This window comes from Rana temporaria, chromosome 3 (assembly GCF_905171775.1).
Source record: "Rana temporaria chromosome 3, aRanTem1.1, whole genome shotgun sequence".
Lineage (NCBI taxonomy): Eukaryota > Metazoa > Chordata > Amphibia > Anura > Ranidae > Rana > Rana temporaria.
The window spans coordinates 119,713,842-119,731,068 of record NC_053491.1 but is presented as its reverse complement, the minus strand read 5'-3'; the positions used below and the strand labels follow the sequence as shown (position 1 = coordinate 119,731,068).

Genomic DNA, 17,227 nt, shown 5'->3' with positions numbered 1-17,227 from the left:
GTCCACCTGGCTGTTAATTAATAGTGTACAGATCCATAGATGCTAATCAGTCCAATAATGGCTTTTTAATCTGCCCAGTCAGGGACACTGCTGGTCTAAAGTACTGTGGACCGCATAAGGAACTGTTCCCCCCAGGTTCTGCCCACCCAGTGACACAAATCATTTCACAAACATGAGCATTGCCATATTTGGGTAATGACATCACTACTATTCCCCTATTGAGTGGGGTCAAGGAAAGAGCCCTATGCAGGAAGCTACATGATAGGTTAACAGCACTGGCATGCCCCACCATGTGTACTGGCATACTTCTGTACACCAACTTAGGGCTAGTCCTAATTACTGCCAGCTTCCCAATCTGCAACTTGGTCGTATATGTTGAATAATCTGTCACTGCCTAGCGACACATTGCTAAAATTCTATAGTTAGAACTACCTGAATGTGTCACCTGTGTCAGTAATATTACTGAGACTAGTGCAAATGCTTGCCTGAATTAGATACAGGTGGTTCTAAAGAGAACTACCACCAGAAAAGCTTATTAAGACTTTATTGAACTCTTCCCCCCCCCCCTCATCTTTTCTGAACACAGTAATAGTTACTCTTTATAGCCAATCTTTTTTTGCAACTAAAACTTTCCTTCCAATACAGAGCTTGCATATTGGAAGGTGTCTAGTAACCGGTGCCCATCATGTGTGATGGTCCTTAGGCCTGCCAACTAGCTGTTCTGGAGCTGTGCACTGCAGTGGGGGGAGAAGGTCACATGCCCCCCCCCCCCTCATACTCAGAAGAAGTGGATATTTTGAAAGACTCCAGCTGGTTATCAAAGTGGTAGGGGAGCCCAAGGAAGATATTCGTAGCTGAGATGGTGTCCATTAAGAGAACCTGCTACTTTGCCCCGAATGGGCTAAATGACAGGTTTACCTTAATAGGTACTAACTATTATACAAAATACACTCCAATTATATCCAGTAATGTTCATAAATGAATGCTTTGCTGCGCAGGCTCCCCAGCATCATACAAATCACTTGCGGCGATATAGGCCAACATTTTTCCTACCGTTCTTACTCTTACTTTTTATTGCCATCTGCATTCTACCCGTCCTGCAACAGAGAGAACATTTACTTCAACATCCACACTTCCACGCATACTACTCAAACCACCCTTAACATTTGTGCCCTTATACATGCAATCGCTCCAGCGCTCTCCCCCTACTTATAACAGCCTCTCCTAGCTCAGCTATTTTCCACAGAAAACTGACATTTTTCTTTTCATTCTTTACCAATCTCATTGCATACTTTTATTTTTTAACGCTTTACATGCTGCAGAAAATGTGACAGGCAAAGTTGTGCAAAACACCTGCCACATTTGTTCTTTATAAATGAACCCTTAAACTGTAATTCTGTGCCAACATAAAGGACATATAGGAACATATCAGAAAGGAGCTGCAATAAGTCTAATTGTGCTCACTAAATTCAGGTTTTTTTTGTAAAAAAAAAAAAAAAATTGTCTGAACAAAATCATGCTTTCCATTCTGTTGATATAAAAAAGGCAGGTGTAATATAATTCAGAAAAGTCAAACATTTGTATAATAAATTGGGGAGGATGATGGAATTATTCCAGTATGAAGTACATTATTGTTACACAGCAAATGGCATGACTGAAGGCAATGGCTGTGATTACTACCTAAAGCTTACACAACTGTGATCTTCCGAGAGGTCATTACTATGTTCCATTGTATATAATCGCAACTATGTAACAAGTTTACTCATGAGGGTAACATGAGGCAGAAAAGAGTCCAAGCACTGTTTCCTAAGAACAATGGTAAAGCTCTGCAGGCCCTACCTTGGTAGATACACTGGGATAGACAAAGTGACAGCAGAATATTGGAATAATAGAGTAACCACGTCAGGATTTCACATCCTATAGTTTCATACTTTTTTTTTTCTTCCAGCAGTTGTTTACGATTTGTAAGATTTGCAAGCAAAAAAAGGGGCAAGGGAATCATTTGGAGATGAATAAAAGTCCTGAAATGTTTTTGGTCAAGAAAATGTGTCATCTCCAAGGACTTTAGCCTACAGTGGCCAAGATGACATCAGCTGGCGTCTCATCCGTGCTTCTCACAGTTACTTGCATGGTGACACCATCGGCCAGGGCAAGCTTGGCCCTCACCAACACATCATGGCCTCCTCTATACACCCCTGGAAAGGCAGATAAAACAGACAATTTATGTTAAGAGCACTGGTTTTAAGATTGCAGTTTACAAAATAAATTTATCAAAACTTATTTCATAAATATTATATTGCTTACAATTCTAAACAGAATGTTCCATTAGAAAGGGGCAGTTACACAAGCAATGTAATATAAGGAATATAATCACGGTGATCTTTTCTTACCAGATAGATAAAGCACGTGCGAGTTCTTGTTCTCAGGTACCTTGTCAGTCCTCTCACATGGTTGCATTCCCAAGAACTTAATGATATTAGCTACAGCCTCTGATGAAACAAATACAGAAGGTTAGTGATTCAAAGACAGAATTTTAGGAGAACAGCAATAGCAGCGCCCCCTCCCCCCTGTCTCCAAATGTTTGTGCATGTTTTTTTTTTTTTAAAGTTGAAGTCTCATTGCTTTTTATCTTTCTATAGATGCATGGGCAGTATCGTTTGGGCAGGCAATTATTGGGCGGTATCGGCCCGTTCAATAGAAACTGCTGGTTTGGCTTCTGTCGAAGGGGAATGACGTGAAAAATGTCTGCTGATCGTCATCCAAATCAGTGCTCTTAGCCAGAGGAGGAAAGAGCTGATTGGTGTGTTCTGGCGGGGGTGGGGTCCTCCCCCTGTCAGAACACAATAGTTCAGTGGGTGAGCTTGTGCATACCAGGTTATACAGCCAATCCCCTCAGTACACAAACTAGTAAGACAGGGAAGGGATCATAGTTCACTGGTATGTCCTGTGTAATTGATGGGCTTGCTCTGCACACATGGGACATACAACATTTTACATCACAGCTACATTTATATTCCTTCCTATTGATATAGCAGCCCCTGTATTCATTTGTGTGTGTTCTGCCCTTATGGGGCCGCCTGGTTGCCTGATGCCCAGGAGCTGCAATGTAAACCTGGCACCCTCCCTCCTTTATGCTGGGGGGGGGGGGGCGGTATTGCTTGCTCCGTATCGGCGTCACGCTGGGTGCTGCACGTAGGGCATCACCTTGGCGTCATGACGTGTGCGCCTTTCCACTCTGGCTGATTTATAGGAGGATGTTTTGGCACCAATGTCACTATACATACACATGAGGTAACTATCCTGACCCATATGGGTCTTTAGTTGCTTTGCACAATTCTTTGTTTGTTCATCCACTTTTGGTTCCCTTTTATACATATGACTGCCTTACAATACTATAGTTTCACTTGCTTGGATATGATCCTACGGTCTATAGTTCCTCCTCTAGTGGTATACTTTTGTTTCTTCCCTTACTCCGCATTTGACACTGGTCTCCACATTAGCACTACTTTATTACATTAGAGCTATTTAAAGCATATGATTTTTTCACAGACTCATATGGAGCCTTACCACATGTTACTATTTAAACACATGGAGAATCCAATTTCCTGGGGATCTTGTGTTTGGGGCGCTCACCCCACGTGCAGCATAGCTGCCTCAGTTCCCGGGACAGACAGCCTACTCCAGCAGCTCCTCCTAATTGCAATATTAGATACTCATGAATCCCAGTCCCATGTAAGTAATCAGGTTATAACATTTTCCCTCTCCTTCCTTTGTTGTTGGAGTCCTAATTTATCAGTGTTTATATATTTCACTGATAAATTAGGACTGCATCCGCTCCTGATGAAGTGGTTTAACACGAAACGTGTTGAGCATTGACAGGTTGCAACCATGTTTTATACAATCATTGCATGCATATTTTACTTTCTCACATGGAGTGTATACTCCATACATGTATCGGCTTTATAATGTACTTGATACCTAGTGTGATTTTATACCCTCTTTATGACAATAAACTTGCCAAGTTACTATACACATATTACCTTATTTGGTTGTCACTTGCCTCACACAAAGTCCCAACTTCCTTTCTGTGCTCTCCAGGGAAGGGATAGGGTTGTCAGACTGCTATGACTATTTCCGTGACCTCAATTTGTTTTTTAAAAACTCGCTTGACCACACTAATGTTTTCACATCCAAAACATAGATATGCAAAGAATCAATACAGATTGTGTTACCTTCCAAAGTCTTTGTACTACTGAGAGCAAAGGTTTCTTCCTTCTCATGTGCATTGCCCACCTCATCCCAAGCTGCTCCAAAATTTGGTTTCAGCACCTTCTGAATGTGGTCTTCGAGTGTTATCTCCAGATCTTCAAGCTTGTTAAAAATACATTCATAATTAGAATGTTCCCATAAACACAGGAGAACAGTCATAATGCAGGTACAATGTGACCACCCTAAGGTAACTCTGTAGAAGGACTACACTGCAGCAGGCATACACATTTACAGGTATAGAAAGGGCAGGAGAGACCAGATCCAGTACTGGTATGTCTGCAGAGGAAGTTATCAGGCAAGGCTGTGCGCTGTCTGACCAATCATATCACGTGCAAAAAGGTAAACTGGGCCTTTTCTTTTTTGGCAAAATTACTCTTTATTAACGTTTTGCACAAAACAAAAAAGAAAATTATCAGATAAAATTCTCTCTAAAATAAAAACTCAACTTTTTTTAGGTCAGTACTGCATGTTATGAGGAAACACTTAAAGTGGTAGTAAAGTCCAGTTGTTTGTTTTACCCACAGGTAAGCCTATATTAAGGCTTACCTGTAAATATCTCCTAAACGTGCATGGCCTAGGAAATATTTACTTGTGCAGCAGCTGGTGATGTCTCAGGATGTACGGCTACACAGATATACTGACAGATCTGAAAGAAACCTGCATGGAACCAGCAATTTTCTGATCGCTGGTGCAATGTTTCACAGGCTCCAAAAAAAAAAAATAATAATAAATGCACATTTTTTTACCTGCAAAAAGATGGGCATTTATTATTTTTTTTCTGAAAGGTGAACACATCATGTGTTAATATACAATGTATACTAGCACATTATAACTGTGCCTTGCAGGGAATTTTTATTTTTCCTTTAAGAATGGATATAGCCAAATGGTCAGGAATATGTTATTGTTTCAGCATGATCCACGCCTATTAGAGCTGCACAATTATTCGTGAAAAATCGAAATTGTAATCTTTTTCCCTTCCCGATCTTCAAAACAACATGTCACGGTTCTCTCTAACAAGTGCAGAGAGTTCTCACAGCTGGATAAATAAAATCCAGGCAAGTTGCCCATCATTCTCAAAAATAATTCTGATTGTATACTTTTCAAACGTTGCATACAAGGGACTAACTGGAGATTATTTCTGTTATGTTTAGGTTAACGCCAAGTTCAAACTGGTGCAATCCAATTTTGATCTGGCTTTTTGTGCGATTATGTAGTGCTACTTTGAAGAAGTGATTTGCATATTCTACGGGGCCAAAACTGTGCTGGAATCACAACAAAATTGTAGGGCAGGCTAGATTGGCTACCATGCACAGCTGCACCAGATTTTGCACTCTTCAGTTTTAATAAATCAACCCCAAATTCTACTCACCAAGCAGACAAGGTTAGAATAAATAACTCAACTTACCACATATTCATCACTGTATCCTTCATCATAAGGAACGCCAGTGTGGGGATCACAGTCTCTGACCACAAATTTCATTGTGCAGTTGAATGTGCAGGACACTAAATATGAAATACAATAAATTATGAACTACCTATTTATTCAATAAAGATTAAATCAAAAGCAATTATTAAAGTACATAAACCTGGTGTCCCGGTTTGGCCATGTGATATAATAAAAGTCAGTTCATCAATCTATGACCCCTTTCACACTAGGCGGACTCCGTCTCAGCGGAGTACGCCAGCTCAGCGGGAGATCTCTCCGCTGAGCCGGCGGATGACAAGTCCCTCTCTGCTAACTGAGCAGGGAGGGGCTTGTGCAGCGCCGCTGTCTCCTATGGAGAGATCTGATGAAAACGGAAAGCATGTCCATTTTCATCAGATCTTATCCGATCCGCCATGGACGGATGGCGATACGTTGGATCTGATTTTAGCGGATCAGATGTCAGCGCACATGTCTTCGCCGACATCCGACGGTCCATAGAGATGTATGGAGCGGCCGTTCAGATCCGCCAACAAAGATGACAGGCAGACCTGAACAGTCCGACGTGCGAAAGTGGCCTAACGCATATAAACATGTTGGCTTGAATACGGCTGTTACAATCAAAGGTAAAGGCAAAGTTATTACATAGAACTGTAAGATTATATCTGGTGTAAACCATGTTAAGAAGGCTTCATACCTGGAAATGTAACTGAAAAAGTCAGCAACAAAACACAAAATGATCATACCTGCAGCAGACTCGTCCTCAGGAAGCCGAACCAAAGTATAACATATGCCAGGTTGGTTATAGTGTAGACTCTGGGCTGGGACATAATAAACCACTTCATATCCTTCTGATGGCTCTACCTGAACGATCACTTTCTCCAGAAGCTGATCATTCAGTGTATTTGTGCAGTCAAACTGTAAATGCAAAGTAAAATGAAAGTAATGTCACGTGTACTTGCATACAGTCCCTGCACATTAGTACTGTAGGGCTTTACTCACCTGAAATACAATGTGATCTGTAAATACATGCTTGATACAACGTACAAAATATTCAGTTTCAGCTTCTGTAAGCTGCACAGGATCAGAAGACTTGAAGAGTGGACCTAGATTTTTGAATTCTGGAATGGCAGCCAATTGTCCTGTAAATAGAAATGAAAACCGCACTGTAACAAATAATACCGGGGTCACCAAGTACCAATAATTGCTAGACAGGCAGCCTGTCTTTGCATCATGTATGAGCTGTGGTAACCACTTTCCGACCGCCCCCTTTTTACTGCTACAAGGTGGCCAGTCTGTGCAGAAATATATATATATATATATATATATATATATATATATATATATATATATATATATATATGTATGTATGTATGTATGTATGTATGTATGTATGTATGTATGTATGTATGTATGTATGTATATATATATATATATATATATATATATATATATATATATATATATATATGTATATGATTTACTCCTTGTTGAAATATGTAACTACTTTAGTGTGCATGATCTGGGCAAAGGTTTATTTTAAAGATGAATTGCCAGGCAGGTTTAACCACTTCAACACTGGGCACTTTTACCCCCTTCCTGTCCAGGCCAATTTTCAGCTTTCAGAGCTGTCGCTATTTGAATGACAATTACCCATTCATGCAACACCAATAGAGCTTTCCTTTGGTGGTATTTAATCATCACTGGGTTTTTCATTTTCTGCTAAAGAAATTAAAACGAAAAAAAAAAACAAAAAAAAACACAACATTTAAAAAAAAAAAAAAAAGGGTTTTCTTAGTTTCCGTTATAAAATGTTTCAAATAAGTAACTTTTCTTCTTCACTGATGAGCACTCACTGGTAAGCTGCACTGAATCAGAGTACCGATTATCTTTGTAAATGTTCCAGACACACTTTCCAGTTACTGGCTCGCCTTTGCTTACGCCCCGACAGCGAGTGAGGAAAGAAATGCCGATCACTAGCAAGTTTGTTTACATGTGATCAGCTGTGATTGGAAACAGCTGATCTTGTGGTAAAGGGCCTGATGCGTGCCCTGGGGGGGGGGGGGGGCGTGTTCTGGGGGAATGTCCATGCACGCCCTCCCAGAACAACAGAGCCGTGCTGTAGTTGTCTTTCGGCTGTGGCACGGTACTGAAGTGGTTAAAAACAGCTGGTATTAGTACCTACATTTGTCTTTACATTAACTTTCCTGCAACCCCCATGCACAGCAGCACTCACACTGGAAGTAGAAAGGAAGGGCCACCAACGTCAGTCAATAAGGTTTTATTGTACTGCACAGCACAAATGCTGTCAGGAGAATGTGATTACAGGAAGGGAGAGCACTGACAATCTGTGCTGCTGCTCCTTAACTGTCAATCCAGCAGATGAGCTAGGGAGGGGACACCAATGCACTTAAAACTAAACTGTGCACAAATACATCATCTCTGTACAGGGCATAACCTGTACAGAGAGCAGAGCTGTGGGAGGGGCTCAGCAGCTCCTCCCATTACAGTCTGCCTGCTGAAAACTACAGGAGCCTCGAGGGGCAGAGACAAGACTGGCCACCGGGCACTAGGAGAGAGCGCAGCAGCGACCCTACTCTGTTATAGGAAATGCATAGAGGCAAAGTTTCACACCGGATTACTGTACAGTTCTGGAATGATACACACAGCACCCCAAGATTCAAGAAAGAATACACACATCTCTTGTATATAGACAATATTTGATAATCCCGGAGTCCAGCTTTAACAGAAAGTGGAATCACCTTCCTGGTTATAACCAACTGTGTATATATTTGTTCAGAATTCAGCCATACCAATTTACAAAAAAAAAAAAAAAAAGACAGAAAATATCACTCCTTTGCTAGGAATATAAATAAAAATGATTATTACGGTTATTTGAGGAGTGAGAATTTGTATATTTACCTTGAAATATGTCTTGTCGAGCAGGTGCCGCTTTAACATGATGCTTGGTGGTCACTGGAGTAAGATCTAACATAGAGCATAAAATGAATGAGGAAAATGTGAAATAAACACTACATTTAATGGAGATTAAATTACATGTAAACATTTCCTAATACTAAAGAGATTTTTTTTCTTTTTGACACAAACAGATGGGCATCATAAAATAACTTGTAGAAAACTGTATATCGCCTCACTATGGTAATGAATAATACATGCTTGCTCTTTAACCACTTAAGCCCCGGACCATATTGCTGGTCAAAGACCAGGCCACTTTTTGCGATTTGGCACTGCGTCGCTTTAACTAACAATTGCGCGGTCCTGCGACGTGGCTCCCAAACAAAATTGGTGTCTTTTTTTCCCACAAATAGAGCTTTCTTTTGGTGGTATTTGATCACCTCTGCGGTTTTTAGTTTTTGCGCTATAAACAAAAATAGAGCAAAAAAAGAATATTTTTTACTTTTTGCTATAATACATATCCCCCAAAAATATATAAAAAAACGTTTTTTTCCTCAGTTTAGGCCGATACGCATTCTTCTACATATTTTTCGTAAAAAAAAAAAAGCAATAAGAGTTAATTGATTGTTTGCGCAAAAGTTATAGCGTTTACAAAATAGGGGATAGTTTTATGGCATTTTTATTAATATTTTTTTTTACTAGTAATGGTGGCGATCAGCGATTTTTATCGGTAATGCGACATTATGGCGGACACTTTTGACACATTTTTGGGACCATTGGCATTTTTATAGCGATCAGTGCTATAAAAATGCATTGGATTACTATAAAAATGCCACTGGCAGGGAAGGGGTTAACACTAGGAGACGAGGAAGGGGTTAAGTATGTTCCCTGGGTGTGTTCTAACTGAAGGGGGGGGTGGACTGACATGGGGAAATGACTGATCACTGTTCATACATTGTATGAACAGACAATCCCGGCATTTCTCCCCCTGACAGGACCGGGAGCTGTGTGTTTACACGCACAGCTCCCAGTTCTCGCTCTGTAACGAGCGATCGGGGGTGCCCGGCATTGATCGTGCCGGCCGGGCACACGCGTTGCGTCATGTGCGAGCGCGTGCGTGCCTCCAGCGGCATGCGCCCCTATTGGCTGCTCAGCGAGATGACGTAGCTCTACGTGATCTCCCCCAGCAGAGCCGACCTACCGCCGGATAACTGCGGCGGCTGGTCGGCAAGCGGTTAAAGACTTTAAGAACACCAAAGGTGTCGGCACATACAGTGCATCGGGAAAGTATTTACAGCGCTTTACTTTTTCCACATTTTGTTACGTTGTTATTCCAAAAATGATTAAATTCAATTTTTTCCTCAAAATTCTACAAAAAATATCCCATAATGACAACGTGAAAGAAATTTGTTTGAAATCTTTGCAAATTTATTAAAAATAACAAAATCACAAGTACATAAGTATCCACAGCCTTTGCCATGACACTCAATATTGAGCTCAGGTGCATCCTGTTTCCACGGATCATCCTTGAGATGTTTCTACAACTTGATTGGAGTCCACCTGTGGTAAATTCAGTTGATTGGACATGATTTGGAAAGGCACACACCTGTGTCTATAGAAGGTCCCACAGTTAACAGTGCATGTCAGAGCACAAACCAAGCCATGAAGTCCAAGGAATTGTCTGTAGACCTTCAAGACAGGATTGCATTGAGGCAGAGAAAAATGTCTGCAGCAATGAAGGTCCAAATGAGCACAGTGGCCTCCATCATCCGTAAATTGAAAACGTTTGGAACTACCAGGACTCTTCCTAGAGCGGGCCCGCTGGCATAACTGAGGGGAGAAGGACCTTAGTCATGGAGGTGACCAAGAACCCGATGGTCACTCGATGGACAGAGCTCTAGAGTTTTTCTGGGGAGAGAGGAGAAACTTCCAGAAAAGCAACTATGTCTGCAGCACTCCACTAATCAAGCAGGTATGGTAGAGTGGCCATATAGAAGCCACTCCTCAGTAAAAGGCATGTGACAGCCTGCCTGGAGTTTGGCAAAAGGCACCTGAAGGACTCTCAGACCATGAGAAACAAAATTCTCTGGTCTGATGAAACAAAGATTAAACTTTGGCCTGAATGGCAAGCGTCATGTCTGGTGGAAATCAGGCACCGCTCATCACCTGGTCAATACCATCCCTACAGTGAAGCATGGTGGTGGCAGCATCTTGCTGTTTTTTTCAGCAGCAGGAACTGGGAGACTAGTCAGGATTAAGGCAAAGATGAATGCAGCAATGTACAGAGACATCCTTAATAAAAACCTGCTCCAGAGCGCTCTGGACCGCAGACTGAGGCGAAGGTTCATCTTCCAACAGGACAATGAACCTAAGCACACAGCCAAGATAACAAATGAGTGGCTACAGGACAACGCTGTGAATGTCCTTGAGTGGCCCAGGCAGAGCCCAGACTTGAACCCGAATGAACATCTCTGGAGAGATCTGAAATTGGCTGTGCACCGATGCTCCACCTCCAACCTGATAGAGATTGAGAGGTCATGCAAAGAAGAATGGGAGAAACTGCCCAAAAATAGGTGTGCCAAGCTTGTAACATCATACTCAAAAAGATTTGAGGCTGTAATTGGTGCCAAAGTTGCTTCAACAAAGTATTGAGCAAAGGCTGTAAATACATGTTATTTTTTTTTGTCTTATTTTTAAGAAATTTGCAAAGATTTCAAACAAACTTCGTTTACATTGTCATTACGGGGTATTGTTTGTAGAATTTTGAGGAAAATAATGAATTTTGGAATAAGGCAGTAACATAACAAAATGTGGAAAAAGTGAAGCGATGCCAATACTTCCTGGATGCACTGTACCTGTAAGCAGCTTTCAGCATCTTCTGCTTTATCCAAATGCCGAACTGTTCTGATCAGCGCAAAGCTTCAGAAATTCCTCATAGTAGTAGTGCTTCTCCACCTCCCTCTCACACATTCCTTTCGACCCTTCGTAGTAATGGACCAATTGGAAGCGCTTACATTACCGTGACGTTGTCAGAGCTTTTCTTGTTCAGAACAGCTTAGCATTCGGGTGAAGCGGAGGAAAGTGAAATCTGCTGCAGGCATTTGCCTCTGTGTACCTGCACTTCATACCTGTCAGCAGTTTTCAGTATTCCCAAACAAATACTATCACTTGGCCAGTTCTGAGCAAAGTAATGGTGTTTGCAAACAGCCTACCCTCCCATACTTACCAAGCCATTCCCCACCCCTGCATAACCGTAACTCTTGCTAATGTAGTGGGGCTTCTGGGAAGCATATATGTTTAGGGCTGAATGCCAATCATGAGACCCGAATCATGTCACGTGGGGACAAAGGCATCACCCCTCTGTCTAAGCTCCAACATTAGAGCTTGGACAGACTCAGATGGTGCCAGAGGAGGGCGGCCCAGGAGAGTAGATTGGGCGGCCTGTGTAAATTAGGCTTGTGTTAATTATATAATTTTGAGCCTGGGTTCACACTGTAGCGATTCCAGCGCCGGTTCCCGCATCGAATATCTCCCGCAGGCACACTGCCTTCTGTGAACTACTACGGGTGTCAATACAATGCAATGCCTGTTCGCTACAGTGTAAACCCGGGCTGAAACACTTCTGAAAGCATTAAGAATTCACTAACGGATGCATTTACCTCCTTTTGACCTGCTACAAACAGAGTTTGTATTGCCATAGGTTTTCACATATAGTCTGTTTGAAGCAAAAGCGCTTACTTTGCATAGAGTAATGGTGCCCCATAAGGCTCGGATCACACTAGTGCAATAGGGAACCACAGCAATGCGGCGCAAATCACATGTGATGTCTGGCATTGTATAAGTGTGAACCCAGCCTTAAAATGCTCTTAATTGGTACATTGTTCTTGTGTAACAACTTAGGGTACAAACTTGTTTCATCAAGGACCTAAAGGCATTTACCTGCTTTCTGCTCCAAGAAAGGGAAAGTGGAGAGTGGGACGGATTTCATGTCAAATGGTTTCTCAGATGGCTCCAGTGTATACTGATGTAAGGCTTTCTCTAGTCCCAGCACAGAAACTGTAAGACCTGCAGAACACCAATTTATAAATCAAGTGCAGCCCACTACAGCAACAACAATAAAGCAAAATGGGTAAAAAAAAAAGTGACCAGTAAGTGTACTATAGAAAGATTATAAAATCAAAAAGAAAAGTAAATAAAAGTAAATAAATAAACATCACAAACCATTCAAAATGTAGGCCGAACTGAGGCTGATCTGTTTCTGCTTTAGTACGTTGAAGTAAAACGTGGCTCTGTCCCGGACCTCGTCATCACTCTCCATCATGCACCTGTAAGGCAGATTAAAACAATTCAAGAAGCAACAAATAACACCAAACTAGTACGTTTCTAATAACTAATATTCTCCCACAATTTAACATTGGAGCTGCTATCTGATTTCTCCAGTGTAAGAACTCAAGAAGCAAAGTTTTATCTTCCTACTCATAGTGTGAGTAACTCCTTTTATCATATGAGCAAATCAACAAACATACTTATTCACCTTTCCTGGAGTGTTTCTGCTCTTCTAATGCTAGCCATACACCAGTCGAAAAATGTTTCTCACGCGGTTTCAAAAAACAAGTTTCTCATTAGCTTTTTGCTTCTGGGTCACATATGTGCAGTACCAACAGTTACATTTTGAAACTGGCGTTTTGAATGCTTTTAAGTGCAATGGAAGGATTTGAGGTCTTATAGACCCTGATCCCCACATAAAGAGTACCTGTCACTGTCTATTACTCTCACAGGGGATGTTTACATTCCCTCTGACAGCAATAAAAGTGATCAGTTTTTTTTCTCAAAGGGACAAAAAAATGAAAGCGCCCCATCCCTTAGTGCACAGCTGGGGAGGGGGTCTGTGTGATATGCAGGGGGGCTGTGTAATATGTAGAAAAGGGGGGGGGGTTTGGGACAAAAAGAAGTCCCAAACGATAGTCAGAGCGAATTAACCACAAGTAATCATCAGTGGATTAAATAAACTTTATTGATGAATATACAAAAATATCAAAAAGATTCCCCTGGGATCATATGCAGAATCTCCCAAAGGGGAGTGCTCCTCCAGAGTATCTAAATCTAGAATAATAAATACACTGTAAAAATTGGAACGTTGTATGATCTAAAAGTGGGGGTGTATATGAAATACCACTGGACCAAAGATAAGTAATAATATGTAGCCCTGAAAGTCCAAGCATGAATAATTCATCAAAGGTAACAGTGATAACAATGACCCGTTGGTGGATACTGAGAATGTTGAAAAATATATACTAATCTTGAGCCGAGGCTAAATGTCGATGTTAAAAAAACATATATAGCCAACAGATAATAGTTCCAAAGAAATGACGTGGCTCCAAGAATAGTGGTCAACATAGGTATCACTGTAAAGGTAGGTATTCAATGTAATCAGTCCATCAATTGCAGTAATAGTTAACACATTCCTGTTCGCAGAAAAATTTACATGATAGCATAAGCTAGTCCACTCATACTTAGGGACTCATGACTGATTATGCAATGGTAATCAGTGAAAGTGATATATCACACCTCTGTGCTCCAACCAGCAATGTACTGAGGCCGCGGGTAACTTTGACAAAGTCTTGTTTTAGGTGAATAGCTTACCCATCCGGGGCTCCATCAATTCACATACATTGAATCCGGCCCTTAAGTGGAAAAAGGTTGCTGAACCCTGCGATAGATGTATTAGTCATCACTGACAGTAACAGACTTTGCTACACTGACTGACAGTTCCAGGGCAGCAGGACCAAATTAAAATGTGAATTCTTTCTCAATTACAATGTATGCTCTTATATTGGATACAGTTATAAGATCATCAAGTTTTTTTGTCAAGCAGTATTATTCAGCCTGCAAAAAGCAAACCCCTGTCGAAGATGTGAAGCACAATTATTGCTAGGGCCACCCCTTGAGAGCACCCATATAACCCCGCCCACTCCATGAGACTTCAATTGTTTTTTTTTTTTTTTGCAAGCAATAGGGAATGAGAAAGACACAGAGAGAAGGGACCTGTGTTATGTGCTGTGAGTGGTATCCATACAATATGGGGTGTACCAAAGAAAAACCGAAGCGTGAGCAACAACATAGAAACCTGGAACTGCCAACAAGAAAACGCAAAGGTTTATTGCTTTTATGACCACCTAGCACATATTTACAGCAGCAAAAGAACGGGCTTTAACACCCACACACAAGCATCCCTGGGCAGCTGTATTTCTTCTAAGAGTGTGCTCACTGAGCATTCCCAGCAAAGATACAAAAGCTGTGAAAAACGACTCTTGGACCCTGCTAATGATCGGTAGCCAATAGGGACTGGGTCCCAATCATGTAACCACTTTGACAGCTAATCACACTGGTCACATGATCAGCTGATCTTTCCAACCTGCCGGTACTCAGAGCTTTTCAGAAGGGATGCCGGAGTGGGTGAGAAGGGGTTAAAGAACCCAAAGAAAATATTCAGAAAACAGCTTAAAATCCCTTGCAGCCGAAGCTTGCATCAGCTCAAGTCTGAACGTCAAACTTGGAAAACATAGGAACACAGAGGACCGGGATAATGGCCTTGCAATTCTGGGATACACAATTCTGAAAATCCCAGAAGACGCCAACAACCCTATTAGAATGGGCTCTGATAGGCAAGAGAAGAATCTTTTACTTGAAGTAGCATTAAACCCCCAGTGCGTTTTTTTTTTAGCTTAACACATTGTCATTTTTGCATGTGGGTGCCCCTGACGTGTGCATTTAGGTTCATACGTACGTGTATGTGAGGCCAGGGGGGGTGGGATTTAATGTGCTTGGGTGCAATTTACATTTTTTACTTAACTTTTTTTCCCATTACATAGGGGACAAAAAGTCCCCTATGTGATGATTTTCAGGTGAGGTTCTCTTTAATGAGACATCCAGGGTCTAAAACATATGTGCCAAATTAATACCCCTGAGAGAGATTTACCTTCTGTATTGAATTCCTCTTGAAAAAGATCAAGGTGTCTAGGAACTCCTGTGCTTACAGCCTAGAGCTCTACCAACAGGGCTGTTTTGGCAGCAAAAGGGAAAACTACTCAATATTAGGTGGGTGGACATAACGCTATGGCTGATTAGTGTATATCTGTAGTGGGAGAGGCACTTATGCCTGTGACTGCAAGTCACACACTGCCATGTCCTTGCTGTGCTGCCCACTGCTCTCCTTGCCAATGAAAAAGCTGCAGTGTAACAATATATATTTTTCTGCTTCATGCAATCTGTTCTTCCGTGTCTCCTAATTTTACACCAGTAATAAGACCACTAGTCACCAGGAGGAAATGCTCTAACATAAGGAAGCAAAGCCATGCTCCTGTGCCAAGATGCCCCCCTTTCATATAGACATTGCACAGAACAAGGCCTGTTAAGTCAGTTATGGGAAAAAGATCAGCTGCAGAGAGCCTACAGGCAATACTGCTGACTAAGCAATTGTCCTCAGCTTGCCTTTACATGCCGATCCAGTCAGAGGTTCAATGCAGTGCACGCTGCATTTTTATCAATGTTATCAGGAAGTGTGTTAGGACTACAGGACACATCCCCCTTTATAATGGGGATGGGAATCAGAGTGTTCTGTAGTCCTGACACTTTCTGCCCTAGGGTACAATGCTCCTCCTCCATAAATACAGTACTATGACTGAGCATTGTCACCATTGGACAGGAAGTGTGTTACTGACGAAATCACTAGGTGACAAAACAAAAACAAAAAAAGCATCTAGAAAAAATAAACCAAATTCAGCCGCCACATCTAAGCACTAGTAAACAAAAGATTACATTTTTGCCCTGGGGTGTGGGTTACACTTTAAATAAAACAAAATTATTTTTGATGACTATGCGTTTAGAAATTCCTAGGGCTGTGGAAATTAACTATTAATTCATCGATTAATCTTTAATTTTTTTGATCGATCAAATTTTTTTTGAACGATCAAAATTATTTTGATTGGTACTCACCTCTCCGCCACCTTCCGGGCCTTCAGGGAGTTCCGTCGGAGATCCGGTGATGTCACGGACACCGGCGGGGCTTGCCGTGTCCATCTGAAGGGCTCCTTTGCTGTGCCTTCATATCTGCATGGCGGTGGGACCTTACTATCTGCCACACGCAAGGGCTGTTACACTTCCCTCTATCAATCTGGGATTCTACAACCATCCACTGGGAGTTGTGATAGTTCCCTTCACGGGACATCTACATGCCGACGGACTGATGTTAACCTCTCCTCATCTGGATTCAGCAGTGGTATCGTTGTACACATTTATAAACCAGTATCATACTTAGCTACATGTTTTTATGACTGCTTTTGCTAAAAGTAGTTTGATCTGTATGTGCGTTATAATTAATCGAAATTAGTCAATTAATCGATAAAAAACGATTAATCGAACACAAAAATTTTGATCAGTAACAGCCCTAGAAATTACCTTTGTAGAAGTACCAGAACGCTGGGAAGGAGGCATTCATTCTGTGCACCAAACTTGGCCAATGCACTAACAGCAGCTGATAAAAAAAATAAAAATAAAAATAATGTTGCTTATTTTTACATGTCAGGAACGTGCAAAACAAAAACAAGTGGTCTAACATGA

At 41.4% G+C, this 17,227-nt stretch overlaps 1 protein-coding gene across 2 annotated transcripts in view; it reads right to left on the bottom strand.

Moving 5' to 3' along the window:
• Positions 1 to 297: 297 nt before the first annotated feature.
• Positions 298 to 17,227, bottom strand: part of COPG2 (COPI coat complex subunit gamma 2) — a 57,684-nt gene continuing 40,754 nt past the window's right edge. For both annotated transcript variants that reach the window (XM_040343327.1, XM_040343328.1), the window contains exons 15-24: positions 17,066 to 17,141; positions 12,830 to 12,933; positions 12,548 to 12,673; positions 8,615 to 8,680; positions 6,695 to 6,834; positions 6,439 to 6,610; positions 5,675 to 5,772; positions 4,233 to 4,371; positions 2,391 to 2,489; positions 298 to 2,195 (exon numbers count right to left, since the gene is read on the bottom strand). In XM_040343327.1, coding sequence (XP_040199261.1) covers positions 2,065 to 2,195; positions 2,391 to 2,489; positions 4,233 to 4,371; positions 5,675 to 5,772; positions 6,439 to 6,610; positions 6,695 to 6,834; positions 8,615 to 8,680; positions 12,548 to 12,673; positions 12,830 to 12,933; positions 17,066 to 17,141 — 1,151 coding nt within the window. In that variant the 3' untranslated portion in view covers positions 298 to 2,064. The remainder of the gene's footprint in view (positions 2,196 to 2,390; positions 2,490 to 4,232; positions 4,372 to 5,674; positions 5,773 to 6,438; positions 6,611 to 6,694; positions 6,835 to 8,614; positions 8,681 to 12,547; positions 12,674 to 12,829; positions 12,934 to 17,065; positions 17,142 to 17,227) is intronic.